The sequence below is a fragment of the Lytechinus variegatus genome, chromosome 5 (genome assembly GCF_018143015.1).
Source record: "Lytechinus variegatus isolate NC3 chromosome 5, Lvar_3.0, whole genome shotgun sequence".
NCBI lineage: Eukaryota > Metazoa > Echinodermata > Echinoidea > Temnopleuroida > Toxopneustidae > Lytechinus > Lytechinus variegatus.
In genome coordinates this window covers 41,893,371-41,909,457 of record NC_054744.1, presented here as the reverse complement: position 1 = coordinate 41,909,457, position 16,087 = coordinate 41,893,371, and the positions used below count along the sequence as shown (strand labels likewise).

Here is a 16,087-nt window from a genome sequence, read left to right as displayed (position 1 = left end):
TGAATAAAGACGTAGGATTTTCGACATGATTGTGACATGCAGCTTCGTATGTATATGAATGACTATATCAACAAAAGTTTGCATTCCATTTTCCGAAAGTCCATAACCCATTTTATCCTTAAAACTTTTGAGGTTAACATAATTATATGAAATATGTTTAAAATCTGAAAATAATCATTATGTGGGCGCAGGCCTATTCAGCATGCATTTCTTTTCATAACAATATTTACCAAAATCCAAGAAACTAGATGCGTAGGAAAGCTCTTTAGTACTACAAAATACCTAAATGGCGCTAAGTAAAGACGTGCTCAAAGAATTTAATCTTGTTGCACTTGTAAAGAACAAATTTTAATGGTGAAAGAAGGTTACCCTACTCAACAGAAAAATGTCGCACGCGACTTTGATTATGAACCAGTGAAAGCAACTCCTGAAAAGTAGACTCAATCAAATTGCAATTAATATACCAGTTAGTCAATATTTTGCGAATTCCATCAACCAAAATCAATTATTGCGATTGATAAGTAAGGCAAATAGAAATTTTGATGAGAACTGAAAATAATTAGTGTTTCAAGGAAACTTCTTTCATAATCCCATCTCATATTAGCTATCTTTATTTTTCTTAGAATCCCTTTTTCATAATTGCAATATATTATAAGCCCATGATTTTTCTTTTATTACATCAAGCATATCAAGTTTAATGATAGGTCGATTAGATATGTTCTTTGAAGAATTTGGAGGTGGTAACTAATCACTGTTTCAATATATAATTCTATATTTTTTTTATAAACTGTTTACGTTGAAGAATAGACACAATAGCTATGTAATGGTGGTATTTCAGACGTAATTATGAGTGATGCACGCACGGGACACTTTGCAATTGTATTTAATCATAAATAAAGAGGGTATACTTCTTTAGGAAGGGTTTATAGCCTCTGGCGCATATTTTCTGTGTTTTGAATACATATTAAACTCTCGTTCTTATTCACCAAAGAAGAAGTATTCAAAACTAATAATATATTTGACAAATATAATTTCAGCCAGCAAAAATTATATGGTCTCATAAAAATTTATTCCCAACTCTGCATTTGATATCAAGTATTGTTCAATGAGTTTCGGTAAAGTTTCTGTCTCATGATTATCGTAACACAATTGAAAAATAAAATGAGTATATAGTTTAAAGAAAAGAATTTGATTCAAAATCATTCCGTAAGAAAATAAGAATGAACGAGATGGATATTGTTTTTCTAGCAAAAATATATTTTTAGATCTTGAGGCAATGGGACAGTTTAGTATTTGTTTTGAATAGACTCCATTCATTTTGGAAAAAACATGTGAATAGACTCCATTCATTTTGGAAAAAACATGTGAACAATAAAGACACCCATTTACAAATTCAATGCAAACATTTTATATGTTGATCTACAGTTCTCCATTTCGTTTGTCATCGATCAATCATAGTCATTTCCTGATTTCTTTCTGTTTTTATTTTTAACTCAAAATTCGCATTAAGTTGTTTCAATGTATTCAGTTTATTTAATATTATGGCATAACGTTATATCCCCCTCCCCTCCGCGTGACACGCAGACACATGTATTTAGAATATGATCAAATGAAAGTGATGAAATATAAGAAAACATTTTAGTAGGGCCTATCGCTAGTTCGTTTCTTCTTAAAAAACTTGCCTTTTTCGCTTGGATTTCATCTTTGGTTTATGTTTTGTGTGCTGTAATTTTTGTTAGAATTTGGGGCAAGTTGGGGTTTTTGTGTTTAATACCTTACAAGTTCACGAGCTTTCGTGAACTTGTAAGCTAGTGAACACTTTTTGCGAGAGTGATCACGAATTTCCTAGAAAGCCAGTGAACACTTTTTGCGAGAGTGTTCACGAATTTCCTTGTTGACCATAGTAGATTGCGAGACAAATGAATACCCTCTAGAGATTACATCCCAACTATATCCCACAGGTTTATGAGCACCGTCTACCAGTCTTCACCATCAACGCTCACGAACACTAGCTACCCTCTACGTTCGTTGGTCTTTATCAATTTCTATCAAGCTAAGGAGTACCACTACTCAGCTACTTGAGCTTGGTAGTCTGCAAATTTCAAGTTAGAGTGGCTTTGATTGTACACTGCGAGTATGGATGCTAACCGATTTTTTAGGAGATATTCATCACAACTAAGCCAAGAATTGTTCATTGTTGTATTAAGATGCACAATTCAGCAATTGATGGAATGAGCAATGAGGTACTGTGATTGCTAATGAGAAGCAAGACAAGTGCCGTGCCCCACATGTCTATATTCGTGTAAGTATACATACATAAGTGCATGAAAAGGCGATATGAAAAATGACGGCCGGCGACGGACTCACTAAATTATTGCAGTACAAAATATACTTCTCTCTCATTAATAAGACTAAGAGACATAGTCAGATTTAACTTATGTATACTAATATTACTAACCTCGCGCTCGCAAAACGTGTGAGTGATTTGGATCGGCTAGCGCGAGGGCGAGGCACACCAAATGGCAAATGATAAATCTGCACAAAATATAGGAATTTTACGTCGTTGTTTATCTCGAAGTTTTGGGATTTTTTTGTCGGGATATGTTCAAAGTGTTTTGAGGTGCTAGCGATTTATATAACAAAGGAAAGAACTCTTGTTTTCTGAAAAAGAAGTGTACATGTTTCTGTATAAAGACGCATTTTCCTAGACTAGACGTCTAGAGCAGTCGAGAGTCAGAAAGGCAAATGAGAAAAGTCCCCAACGTCACATATCCATAAACTATTGATCGAAACATGTTTCAAAGTTGTTTTGAGGTACCAAGGGCTAAAATTAATTCTATAAACTTGCCATAATGAACCCCTGTTCTCCAAAAAACAGAATAGAAGTCCTATATATCTCAGATTACTAAATGGATGATCAGGAATATGTGGAAATTGATAACAAGGAAAAATATTTAATATACCTTCCATTTTGAACTCCTATATGAAAAGCCACTTTCAAAGGGCCATTTCTGTGAATTCCTTGAAATTGCGGAAAATCACTGTATTATCGCAATGAGAGAAAGGTTAATATCGATATTGCTAAGTGGCAAAAAACAAGGGATTATCAACAGGACTAGCGATAAAGACATTATCGATAACAGCCCTAGTTTTGATGTGCTAACAAGTAAAAATATATTTGATATACCTTCCTTTATGAACTCCCATTCTCCAAACAGAATTATAAATGACGCATTATTCAGACAACTGCAGAAAGGAAAATGAAATAGAACAGAAGTCACAAACATCTCAGATCAATGACGATCAATTGGGAAAGTTTTGAAATTGTTTTTGGGTACCGGTACTATGGCTTAGATTTAATTTTATATACATTTCGTTATTATCTCCCGCTCTCCGAGAAGAAATATAAAGGACGCATTTTCTCGACATCGGAAAGGAAAATAAAAATTTATAGATGTCACAGTGATCTCGAAATGATTGAACGATCTGAAAGGAAGTGTTTTAAAATTGTTTTGACCTCAAAACTGTTTAAATATTGCACCTAGAGTTATTTCAAATGGCCACCGGTCATCCCGATACACATTGTATGATCGGCGATAGGGGGTAAAAGAGCCAATCAGCCATGATTAGATCGTTATCAGCTGCCGATCTGATGATCAGTTACAGGGTTGTTATTGAATGAGTGGTCACAGAAGTAAAATTATTGAATCTATTCGCCCGGGCACTATCTGGGTTACAACAACAACATTCAATAAAGCAAGGCATGACTCAAGTTTTTATTTTATCATCATGTTTTGAAATTTTGATGATGATTTATCATCAATCATATCAATGTTGCCGATAATGCTTTGCTACTGCTGGTTGATCAGCAACAATATCGAGAAAAATGAATTTTGTATTCTTGTTTTAACTACCATCAACTTGAGAAGTTACTTTAGTCGTATTTGTTAATCCCTCTGATTACAGGTATTCTTACAAGTGAAGATGAAAGTGTCAAAGAAAGGATCCAACCTTGACAAGACCAAGATTTGCAGCAAACCCGATATAAGCTATGAAGCCAAGATCAAAATACGAAAGATCCCCAGCCAAAATGTTGTACATCGGTTACGGTTCAGAGAAATTTATCGTCCGAAATATTTGTCACATTTCTCTCTCACAAGATCATTTCATCAGAATGTCTTTCCAAACTTCACCATTGTTAATGTGGAGAAGCCACCTTGTTTTTTGCGCAAGTTCTCTCCGGATGGACGCTATTTCATAGCCTTTTCCTCGGATCAGACTTCTCTTGAGATATATAGGTTTGAAGGACCAGCTGCGGCTGGTGACCTGCTGCAGAATCTTCACTCGAGCAAACCAGATGTGGCAGATGCAGAAGCACATAATGTCCGTGGTCAGCTCTTTGAACGATTCTTTGTACTGTGGCACACTGTAAACATAGCTCCAAATGGTGAACACCTAAACAGAGAATGCAGTTTGTTCACCGATGATGGCAGGTATGTCATTGTAGGATCAGCTGTCTATGTCCCAGATGAACCCTATCCTCACTTTTATGACATGTATAGAAATAATGAGTCTGTATCACCAACTCACCGATCTCCTCTTGAAGATTACTCCCTTCATCTGATAGACTTGCAGATGGGTGTCTTATGTGATACTCGGACATTCAAGTGTGACAAGATCTTCCTGTCCCACAATCAGGGGCTCTATCTCTACAAAAACATTCTAGCTGTTCTGTCTGTGCAGCAGCAAACCATTCATATCTTTCAAGTGACTGCAGATGGTAGGTTCCTGGATGTAAGGACTATTGGAAGGTTTTGTCATGAGGATGATGCCTTGGCTATATCCATCTTGCGATATGAAATGCCCTCCTCAAACTCTAGCCAAAATGAACGACCTTTCCGTGACGCTTGCATCAACTCCTTGAAGCACAGGCTGCTTGTATACCTTTGGAAGCGTGCTCACAGAGAAGGGACACCCATTGCCATGAGGCACTTCTATCAACACTTTGATATCTTCAGGTGGTTACGGATGTGGAAGATGCAGTTGCTTGATGAAGTACACCTTCTGATCAAGTATGCCAGTGAGGATGTGGTGACATTACGGATGACTGATCCAACTTCCCAACCATCTTTCTTTGTTGTCTACAACATGGTCACAACTGAAGTTGTTTCTGTCTTTGAGAATACTTCTGAAGAGCTCCTGGAGTTGCTGGAAAACTTTTGTGACCTCTTCCGAAATGCCACACTTCATGCTCACACCCAATTGACCTGCTCAGCATCAAGCAATGTTTATGCTAGACAGATACAGAGGAGATTCAAGCACACAATCATCAATGCCAAATATGGAGGGCACATGGAAGCTGTCAAAAGACTTCTTGCTCAGTTGCCAATTAGTTCTCAGTCCTACAGTAGCAGCCCATACTTGGACCTGTCCCTTTTCAGCTATGATGATAAGTGGGTGTCAGTGATGGAGAGACCTAAAGCATGTGGGGACTATCCTATCAGGTATGAATTAAAGTTTCTTTTGAGAGCAGTTAGCTTATAATGTCAGGGGTGTAACACAGTTGAATGATTTAATTTTTAACAAATAGAATAATTGCATTTTTGTTCAAATTTGAAATTACGATATAAGATAGGCCTATATATTAGGACATTAAATTCAGTTTGAAACACTCCTTTTATTGAAGATCAATTTGCTATTAGTTTCATCTTTATATTTGATGCAAGATTCCCTCTCCATTTCCACTAGATGTATAATGATTTATAAAACACAGATTAAAACAACTATTTATTTGAAATCTTGGAAATGTAAGCAAGTACTTACTAACTCCTTGAAGTATTACCCCATTGTATAGTACTCTGATATTCATTCACCTTTTATTTCCAATCTTCAGGTTCTATGCTAGAGATTCAGGTATCTTGAAGTTCAAGATCCATGCCGGCCTCGTAGGACGTCCTTCCCCTCCATCAGCTCGTCGACTAGTGGCCTTCACCTTCCATCCGTATGAACCTTTCGCTATCTCCGTTCAGAGGACAAACACAGAGTATGTGGTCAACTTCCATGTGCGTCACCAACCAGCAGACTGAGGATTGTTACAGTTTTGTTCATGGACAAAGCTTTTGGAAAGGGGAAGTGGCATTTGAACTGTTGGGACCGACTAGTCCCTGTGTGGAGCCTAAATGGACATTTACAGAATTTATTAATCAACAGGTTCATTTGATTTTAGTAACTTTGTGAGAGCTTGATTAGTTTGTTAAAGTGTAATATCTGGCACATCAAATTTTGTTCATACATTGACTTGTTTAGCAAACTGGACAAATTCCTGTCAAGGGGAAGTCCTTGTTGGATTTATAATATTTATATAAAACAAAACAAACACACAAGCATGTCAAGACTTTTATCTTGAAGAAAAATGTATTACAAAAGAGTATTTTAGGAAAATCCAACAGCATTCAAAATATGATGTATGAGTTCATGAAACTGATCACAAATTTGCAATTCTGACTTTAAAAATTACCTTGAGTGAAATCAAAGTCTTTGTTACAAGTGATTATGCATTTTTCATGCGAGTGCATCATAGCTGTAATCAACTCTTAAGTGAATTCTTATGTTCTGTACATCTTGCATATTATGGTCACATCCAGCTGTACAACTCTCTGAATCTATATAGAATCTCTACCACCCTACTCTTTAGCATGGTACAACTATTTTAATTCTGTGTAGTCTGGAAGTTAATGCATACCCCCCTGCTTGCAATGCACAATGGATTTGCAACCTACTTGCTGCATGGCTTGGCTCTATTTCCAAGGTGACCTATTTAAAGTGAAATGAAACCTTTGGAACAAGTGTCGAAACAGAAAAATAAAAGAATAAGAGCAAACGAAAGTTTGAGAAAAAATCTGACAAATAATGAGAAAGGTATGAGCATTTGAATATTGCAATCAGTAATGCCATGGAGATCCTCCCTTTGGCACTGCGACAAGGATGTGTGATGTTACATGTGAACAACTTTCCCTTTGATCGACTATAAAATACCCCAAAAATGTATCTTTTTCCGCAGCCTCCTTGTATGCTACACAAAGGTTAGTTTACACCATGTGCAGTTGTGCACAGAGTTGTATGACTGGTTGTGACCAGAGGTTTACTTTAAACATCAAGAGAGGAACCACATCCAGTAGAAACGTACTTATATTTGGAATATTACTGCATGCACTATTTAATTGTATCTGGGGCCGTTTCATAAAGAGTTACAACTGTTGAAACTTTGCCATTATGATAACTGCCATGGCAACAGGGCTCAGCAGCCAATCAAAATCAGGGTCACCATGGTAGATGCCATAATTGCAAAGTTGCAACAGATGTACTATTGTAAGTCTTTTATGAAATAGGCCCCTGGACCAGAAATTGCTGATCTTGATGGTAAATTGATTCATCAATGGGAGAGGACCTTGTATGATGATGATAAAAACAATTACCAATTCATGATTTATTCATTGCAACGCTTAGAACAAAAATTACACTTTCATTTGTAATGGAAATTCCTTAACCATTTTTTGAGCTTTTCCTGCTATATTCTGTTTTACTCAAGCAGATTTAATTTGATGATCAATTTCCCAGTAATATGATGTTTCTCTTTGCTGAATTGTCAAAAATTTAGAGGAAAGTCATTGGATCTGTCATTAATTCCATGAATATTGTTATAAGCACTTGTTTGCAAAGCAATGCTACATTAGGATACGCATGGTGACATGACTAATGCTTTTATATTACGGAAAATGGTTGATATTCCTATGGGTCTTGTAGCATTGATTGAATTAACCCTAGGCTAATGTTGATTATAAATTTAGGGAGTATCAGTTGCTAACTCATTCATCATGTAGGGATTATTTTAATCTTGTAAGTGGTGTGTAACCAAAAGTTCATTTGGTTCATGGATTTACAAGAAAAAGAAGATAATAAGTAGTATGAAATGGATTTCTTTTCATTATTTGGCAGATTATCCTTGATATGAATATTACTATCAGATATCAAAAGAAAGGCCAAAGAGCATTCCTTAAAAATGTGGACAAAACTTCTCATTGAATCTGGTCTTAAACTCTGGTTTGATAATAACACCCAGTGAATATCTATACTTTATTGTATTCTAATGATTTGATATTTGGATTTTCATTCATAATGTTTAGTTTCATTTGGCATTATTTTTTTAGCATGTAAAACAGTATGATTTGAACTAAGTTTTTGTGCAATTGTAATTTGGGATGATTATTATTTGATAATTTCCCATATCATATGTTTATTTTTTCTTTAACTTTATGATATAGCTTAATCTTCACTGTAAACTCACAAATATAATTTGTACAGAAAATTTATATTCCATTGATTTTTGTTCAATTTTGTATGTATCATCTGACTCTACCCCCCCCCCCCCCACATCCATTACTGGCTATTATTTTCACCCTACTGCAAAATGTTGTTTCCCTATTCTAGACTTTTTTTTTCATTATTTAAAATTCGATGGAAGATTGTTTTTCTTGTTCACAACAATTTAAAGGTCAAGTCCACCTCAGAAAAATGTTGATTCGAATCAATAGAGAAAAATTAGACAAGCACAATGCTGAAGATTTCTTCAAAATCGGATGTAAAATAAAGTTATGACATTTCAAAGTTTTGCTTATTTTCAACAAAACAGTTATATGAACGAGCCAGTTACATCCAAATGAGAGAGTCGATGATGTCACTCACTCACTATTTCTTTTGTTTTTTATTGTTTGAATTATACAATATTTCACTTTTTACGAATTTAATGATTAGGACCTCCTTGCCTGAAGCACAAAATGTTAAAATAATGGAATTCCACGTGTTCAGGGAGGAATGGAACTTCATTTCACATGACAATGACGAGAAAATCAAAATATTTCATATTTCAAACAATAAAAAACAAAAGATATAGTGAGTGAGTGACATCATGGACTCTCATTTGCATACTGACCGAGATGTGCATATAACTGTTTTGTGAAATGAAGCGAAACTTTAAAATGTCATAACTTTCTTATTTTACATCCGATTTTGATGAAATTTTCAGTGTTATGCTTGTTGAATTTTTCTCTTTTTATTCAAATCAAGTTTTCGTTGGGGTGGACTTGTCCTTTGATAGAAGAAAACTGTATGGTTAGTTTACCTGTTACTATTTGGCCAGGGGGGCCACTTCCATTCACGAATGGATACCATGCGCGACCATGGGGTCTCGAAAAGCACCCTAAACACGTAATTTTCATATTCTGAAAATGCACCCCTTAACAAGTATTGGGGTGTGAAACCCTACCCTTAACAAGTCTTGGAAACAAAACGATACTCTTGGCAAATATTCCCTGAAACGAACCCCTAAACAAGTACAGGAATGTTTTATTGTTACGGGTCCTTCGGTCGTCGGCTTTACCTTATTTGGTTTAGTATGACCCCACCATCTACACCTTGCGCAAATCGGACTCTAAACACGTAGTGTTGGGGCAGAAAGGACATCCTTTATAAAACATTTAATTTTGTTTTATCATCCCCGCAAAGTCGACCCTAAACACGTAATTTTCCTAGCGAAATAGATACCCTTTTTTCATTATTTTTGTGTTTTTGACACCCTTATCACGTTACGTACGTAACGTGCCCTATCATGAAAAAGACATCCTTTTTACAATTTTTTTTTGGTCGCACATGGTATCCACTCGTCAATGTAAGTGGCCCCCCCCCCCCGGGCTATTTTGTCGAATATTTTGGACCACCTGAGAAATGAGAAGTCATTGATGCAAATGTTGTATAGCCCCCTCTATGGTAAAATATCTACATTCTATACACAGAATCCTTTGGGGTGCCACGAGCCTAATTACACCAGGAGGGCTCAAGATATTCGTTCGACCCAACCCATTCGATTTTTTTTCAATTTGATGTTGCTGATTGACAAAAATGTATGAATATGATTCAAAATCTAACACTGATTCTAGAAATGGTAACTACTGAACTTCCTTCGCCCAAATTGGGAAGATAAATAAGTGACTTTGAACTATTTTTTGACTGGCGGACTAATTAGGGCTATTTTACTGTTTCAGTTGATGAATTTGATCCATTCATAGTTATCTTCATAAATGGCGATTTATTTTTAAAATGAGCTGGCTACGGTACCCTTTCCTGGTCAAATATGGAATGTCAGATATATATCCTATCCAATGGTAGTAAACATTCCACCCTCTAATGAATTTTTCAAAAGTGCCATTTTAACACACAAGTCTATGGGGAATGTTTTACGTGCGTGACACCTTGGAGTTGCACGGGCCTAATCACAACTGGCAGGCCATAGATATTCATTTGAGCCAACCCATTGCTCATTTTTTGTCTCGCCCACCAGAGGTGAAGGCGAGACTTAGGGATCCAAATGTCATCCGGCGTCCGTCCGTCACAAACCTGTAATGACACATAACTCCACAACCGTAAGTCGCTTTTCAAACAAACTTGGATGGTAGATGGACTTGGGGGACCTGCATGTTATGCTGCAGTCGGAGGTCACATGGTAAGGTCAAAGGTCGTTTTCAGGTCAACGTTAAAGTTTACATGCAAGACTCTTATGACACCTAACTCTGCAACCGTAAGTCACTTTTCAACCAAACTTGGATGTTAGATAGACTTGGGGGACCTGCATGTTATGCTGCAGTCAGAGGTCACATGGTAAGGTCAAAGGTCGTTTTCAGGTCAACGTTAAAGTTTACATGCAAGACTCTTATGACACCTAACTCCGCAACCGTAAGTCACTTTTCAACCAAACTTAGAAGTAGATGGACTTGGGGAACCTGCATGTTATGCTGCAGTTGGAGGTCAAAGGTCATTTTGAGGTCAACGTTAAAGTTTACATGCAAGACTCTCTTATGACACCTAACTCTGCAACCGTAAGTTACTTTTCAACAAAACTTGGATGGTAGATGTACTTAGACGACCTGCATATGCTGCAGTCGGAGGTCACATGATTAGGTCAAAGGTCATTTTCAGGTCAACATTAAAGTTTACGTGCAAGTGTTATTCCATCCAAGTCATTTCACAATGAAGTTTCGATATAATTCTCTTGCGTGCCCTCGCAAATCACGATATTTCTGGTTATTTTCATGGGCGGGCGAGACACAAAATTGCTTTTGCCTTGTTTAGTTTGATATTGCTGATTGACAAAAATGAATGAATATGACTGACAATCTAACACTGATTCTAGGGAGGGTACCTACTGAACTTACTTTTTCCAAATTGGAAAGATATATCACCACTATGGAACTATATTTTTACTGGCGGAAGAATGAGGGTCATATTCTACTCTCTCAAGTGATGAATTTGGTCCTGTCAGGTGTAGTCTTCATAAATGCTGATTTATTTTTTAAATGAGCCAGTCGAGATACCTTTTTCTGGTCAGATATGGAATGTCAGACATTTATCCTATCCACTAGTAGTAGATCGACATTCAACCCTCGAATTTCCTCATTTTTTATGAATTCTTGTGCCACTTTAACACATGAGTCTATGGGAAATGAATTAGGCCTGTGAGCCCTTGGACTGATGGAAATCCAGACAATTTTAGTACACATATGCTATTTCATAAATTCTAATTATCTTCTTTGAAATAAAGTTTTATCACTTCACAAATTTCTTAACATCACTTGGGGGTGGGGAATAGCCACAAGACGCAACAAAAAGAATATATAAATCTTAAGGCGTCTGACCTTTTTACTAGCGTAATGCTCAAGTCTAATAGCAATGTTTTATCTCCATTTGGTTAGTCACAAACTTCAGACCCTTTTGAACAGATATTTTGTTTGTGCTGAATCCTGACGCATGGATATCTTCATTCCAAATCAAAGAGCCCCTCCCAGAGTAGTCTGCTGGGCAAACCCTTCACTCGAAACAAGGGTCTGAATTGCAGCCTACTCATGCCTTGTGTACTGAAGGCTCTCTCGTATTGGAACAGCAAGTTTTGTATGTGCTAGTCTTTGCGTGGAGGCACACTTGTTGATCAAAGTTCCAATGAGGGTCTGTGCCTGCAGACTACTCCCAGAGCGTGAGAGCTCGATGAATGATTGCTCGATCTTGATTCTGAGCCTTGATTGGGTATGAAGGAAACAAGCCACACCCCCTGTATTTTCGATCAAAATTATGTTTCAATTATATTTGAACAAAAGATATAGATATATTTCAAAGTTACATTGGATTTCATTTAAAAATCTAAAGAAAAAAACATTTGATGATAAATTTCCATTTCCATTTTAAAAAGTTTGCCATTTCACCGGTAGGCCCTACCGTACCGTACCGTATACGTCAATCATATGAAAATTGATGACGCCGGATCGATGATAGTCTGCTATGCAGACTCTGAATGGCTCGTGAGGTGGGATCTGCTACTTCGATCGCAAACCAGCCTGAAAGGGCGAGCGTAGCGAGCCATTTCCACTTCTGCAGCCTCAGTAGACCTAGTCTGCTATGCAGACTCGTTGAATCAGCTAAGGTGCACTTCAGATGTGGGTCTACATTTGTAGACTAGATCGATGACGCATCAATGAATTCGTGCGTAAACAAATTGTTGGGCTGATAGCATGCATGGTCGCCGGATTCTGTCCGACTTTGACTAGCACTAACTTACATCTTTCCTTACTTTGTCTTGATATTTAACACTAATTTGAAGCTGTGCTGAGTTGAGCTATCCTACGTCCGTCTTACTGACTTCCAAATTGGCCAAGGCAAACACTGACTGAAAAAAAAGAGGTAAGATCGCTCGCCGACGTCGTAGAGCGGGGTTTAGCGGCCTCGGCTCGACTCGGCACCGCGCAGCACGCTGCACCAGTACCAGCACATGTCCCGAGGTACACGGCCCGGGTTCGATACGTACCTGAGCTCCGGCTCCTTGGCTTGAGCTGGGGCTCGAGCATAACGTTAGGCCTTGTCTGGAGTGGAGGCTCGTGGACTGGAGAGTAACAGTCATTTTACTGACGTAGGCCGTAGGCTTACTCTCCATTGAGCCTCGAATGGGATGGTATATATTAGGCATCTGGCAGCCGTCTGTTTCGAGGAGTTTTTAAACATTTTTTAATTTTATTCTCGTACACAGACGGCTCGCTATCGTGCAGCCACCATTAGGGGACTTGCAATGCAAAATCCCCCAGTCGGGGCTCTTCAATTTTTGTCTTTAATGAATAAAAATTTTGAGAAATAACGTGCCAAAAATGCAAATCAATATTCCCTCTTGGCATTAATTACCAAAAAACAGAGAAAAATCAAGTTAAAAGGAACAAAAAACTTAGACCAAAAGCTTCGGTCTCTGTTTTGTTGGTTGTTCAGCTGAACTTCGTTGGCTTCACTCACCAAATACAGAGACCGAAGTTCTAGCGCGATCTGTACAGGGGACTCAATGGCCATATGTTTATGTACTTAAGATCGGATAAAACGGGGAAGTGAATTTTCGCGACAGCCGAGATAAGTCACTGTTTTTGTCTCTTTTAATTTCATTTTTCTCCGTTTTTTGGCAATTAATGCCAAGAGGGAATATAAATTTGCACTCTGGTCACTATAATTTTCGAAATTTTTATTCATTAAAGACAAAAATTGAAAAGCCCCGACGGGGGGATTTTGCATTGCAAGTCCCCTAAATGGTGGCTGCACGATAGCGAGCCGTCTGTGTACGAGGAGAAATAAAAATAAAAATGTTTAAAAACTCCTCGAAACAGACGGCTGCCAGCTGTCTACAAAAAACTGAGACTTACCTCGGCTGTCTCGCAAATTCACTTCCCCGTTTTATCCGATCTTAAGTACATAAACATATGGCCATTGAGTCCCCTGTACAGATCGCACTAGAACTTCGGTCTCTGTATTTGGTGGGTGAAGCCAACGGAGTTCAGATGAACAACCAACATAACAGAGACCGAAGCTTTTGGTCTAGGTATATATATGCCCACACACACATACGGTGCCAAGTATTTTGTAGACAACATTTTGAATGAGTAGGTATTGGCTTTGTAATTGCTCCAGTCCAAAATATTTACCTAGGCTAGGCCTACTTCATTAGGCCTAGGGCCTACTTGTTCTCTTTCTTTTAAAACTTTAATTACAGACTATAGTCTCTAGTCTAGGCCTATACCTTATCGCTAATACAGTTCATTGCATGAGGGAGTATGTCACCGCAAAGGATCACGGGAATGAAAAGGGAGAAAACACTGAATCGGCTTTCGGGAAGCTAGGTATACATTCGACCAAAAGCTTCGGTCTCTGACACTGTTGGTTGTTCAGCTGAACTCCGTTGGCTTCACTCACCAAATACAGAGACCGAAGTTCTAGCGCGATCTGTACAGGGGACTCAATGGCCATATGTTTATGTACTTAAGATCGGATAAAACGGGGAAGTGAATTTGCGCGACAGCCGAGGTAAGTCACTGTTTTTGTTCCTTTCAACTTCATTTTTCTCTGTTTTTTGGCAATTAATGCCAACACTGCAAGAGAAAATATAAATTTGCATTTTGGTCAAATTAATTTTCAAAATTTATATTCATTAAAGACAAAAATTGAAGAGCCCCAACGGGGGGATTTTGCATTGCAAGTCCCCTAATGGTGGCTGCACGATAGCGAGCCGTCTGTGTACGAGGAGAATTTTTTTTTTTTAAATGTTAAAAAACTCGAAACAGACGGCTGCCAGCTGTCTAGGTATACATTACAACTAAATACAACGCCATACGTGTATGTTTTGTGTAGTGTAGTGTCACTCAAAATCTAGACTTTTTTAAAGTCTGATTCCTTCATAATGAAATTATTTTGGATACTTGAATGTGGATTTATAGAACAATCTTTGTATCACTTGTTCACTGCTACCACCCTGCCGGTGGTGAATCTACAGGTAGGACTGACAATTCGGCGGACGGGTTTTGTCCAGATTTGTTACTTCTTTTAGATTCTAAATGACATTATATTATCTTGGACGAAGGTCCACTATTTTCGTTAGACTCTAATCTTTCTATTGATATCATACACATTTTATAATATTTTGAAAATATACGTTACCGATGAGTTATTCCCCGGGTTATTCCTTATTTTTTGACTTTCTGCCGGAGAGGAAAATATGGCAGCCGTCAACGAGTTGTGCTTTTATCAAGGCTTTCCGATTATATTTTCGATATCTTGGCCAATCAATGCGAGCGACAAGTTCCGAACGCACGCACATCAATATGTCCAAGCGCAGCGCAAAGCAGCGGCACAAATCGCGATAGGTAGCGACTGGTAAATACGTCTGTAATGATGATGACGTCATCCAAGATGGCAACTTACCTTGACCAACGAAAGGATTGAAGATGACGATGTTTCGATCATCATTTCAAAAGAATTAGCGGTAACTGAGGTCCAAGGTACGATATTTCTGAATTTTAAACATTTTTTCGTAAATATGGATGTGATTTCTTTTTCATAATATGACATTTTATGTACAAAAAAACGATCGGAAAATCGGGTTCCCGCTGTTCGATCTAACGTTACTGCTAAAATACGTTGTCTGTACGTACGGGCCTCCAAGCTTTTCAGTCTATGTATTGGTGAGTGAGCCAACGCAGTTCAGCGGAACAACCAAAATACAGAGACTGAAGCTTTTGGTCTAGACTATGGTATGCCAATGTTGTACAGAGCACACACTTCAAAAAATCATTAAAATATCACTTTTGTGACCAAAATTACTAATTTTCATACAGTTGCAATTTATTTTTCATTAGTAACTTGGGAATAATTTTTGTATTCACCAGAGCACTCAAAAACTTGAATTTTGGGCATATTTTTGTGTACGCCCTCTATTGGTGGAAAGTAATATGGCAAGAAAATTTTCATTTTTTGATCTCTATTTTTAATTAAGAAAAAAATTATTTAAAGAATCAAATTGAAATAAGAGCCAAGTAGTATGAATAATAGGTGTAATGAAAACTGTCAGTGTAAAAAAATCAAGCATTTGCCCCAAAGAAAAAGAGAAAATAAGCCAAACATTGCCACCCTTATTTTGCCACACATGGAGATATAACTGAGAACAAGGTTATATTATAACCTT

General features: G+C 37.5%; 2 protein-coding genes across 3 annotated transcripts in view; both read left to right on the top strand.

Moving 5' to 3' along the window:
* The first annotated feature begins 2,159 nt into the window (after nt 1-2,159).
* Nucleotides 2,160-6,297, top strand: LOC121416191 (DET1 homolog). Its single transcript, XM_041609682.1, has 3 exons — nt 2,160-2,302; nt 3,967-5,504; nt 5,894-6,297. The coding sequence occupies exons 2-3, from the start codon at nt 3,985-3,987 to the stop codon at nt 6,084-6,086; spliced, it is 1,713 nt and encodes a 570-aa protein (XP_041465616.1). The 5' UTR covers nt 2,160-2,302; nt 3,967-3,984; the 3' UTR covers nt 6,087-6,297.
* A 6,296-nt stretch (nt 6,298-12,593) lies between these two features.
* The window catches only part of LOC121416189 (long-chain-fatty-acid--CoA ligase ACSBG2-like), a 49,773-nt gene continuing 46,279 nt past the window's right edge, over nt 12,594-16,087 (top strand). The window contains exon 1 of one of the 2 annotated variants that reach the window (XM_041609680.1): nt 12,594-12,780. The gene's annotated coding sequence lies outside the window, so the exon portion shown is untranslated. The remainder of the gene's footprint in view (nt 12,781-16,087) is intronic. The other variant, XM_041609677.1, reaches the window with a different exon arrangement.

What these genes read in the sequence shown, in the direction of transcription:
- LOC121416191 (XM_041609682.1), top strand. Translation starts at nt 3,985, where the DNA reads ATGAAAGTGTCAAAGAAAGGATCCAACCTTGACAAGACCAAGATTTGC. An exon ending in TGTGGGGACTATCCTATCAG is followed by an intron (nt 5,505 to 5,893) that starts GTATGAATTAAA and finishes TCCAATCTTCAG; the next exon opens with GTTCTATGCTAGAGATTCAG.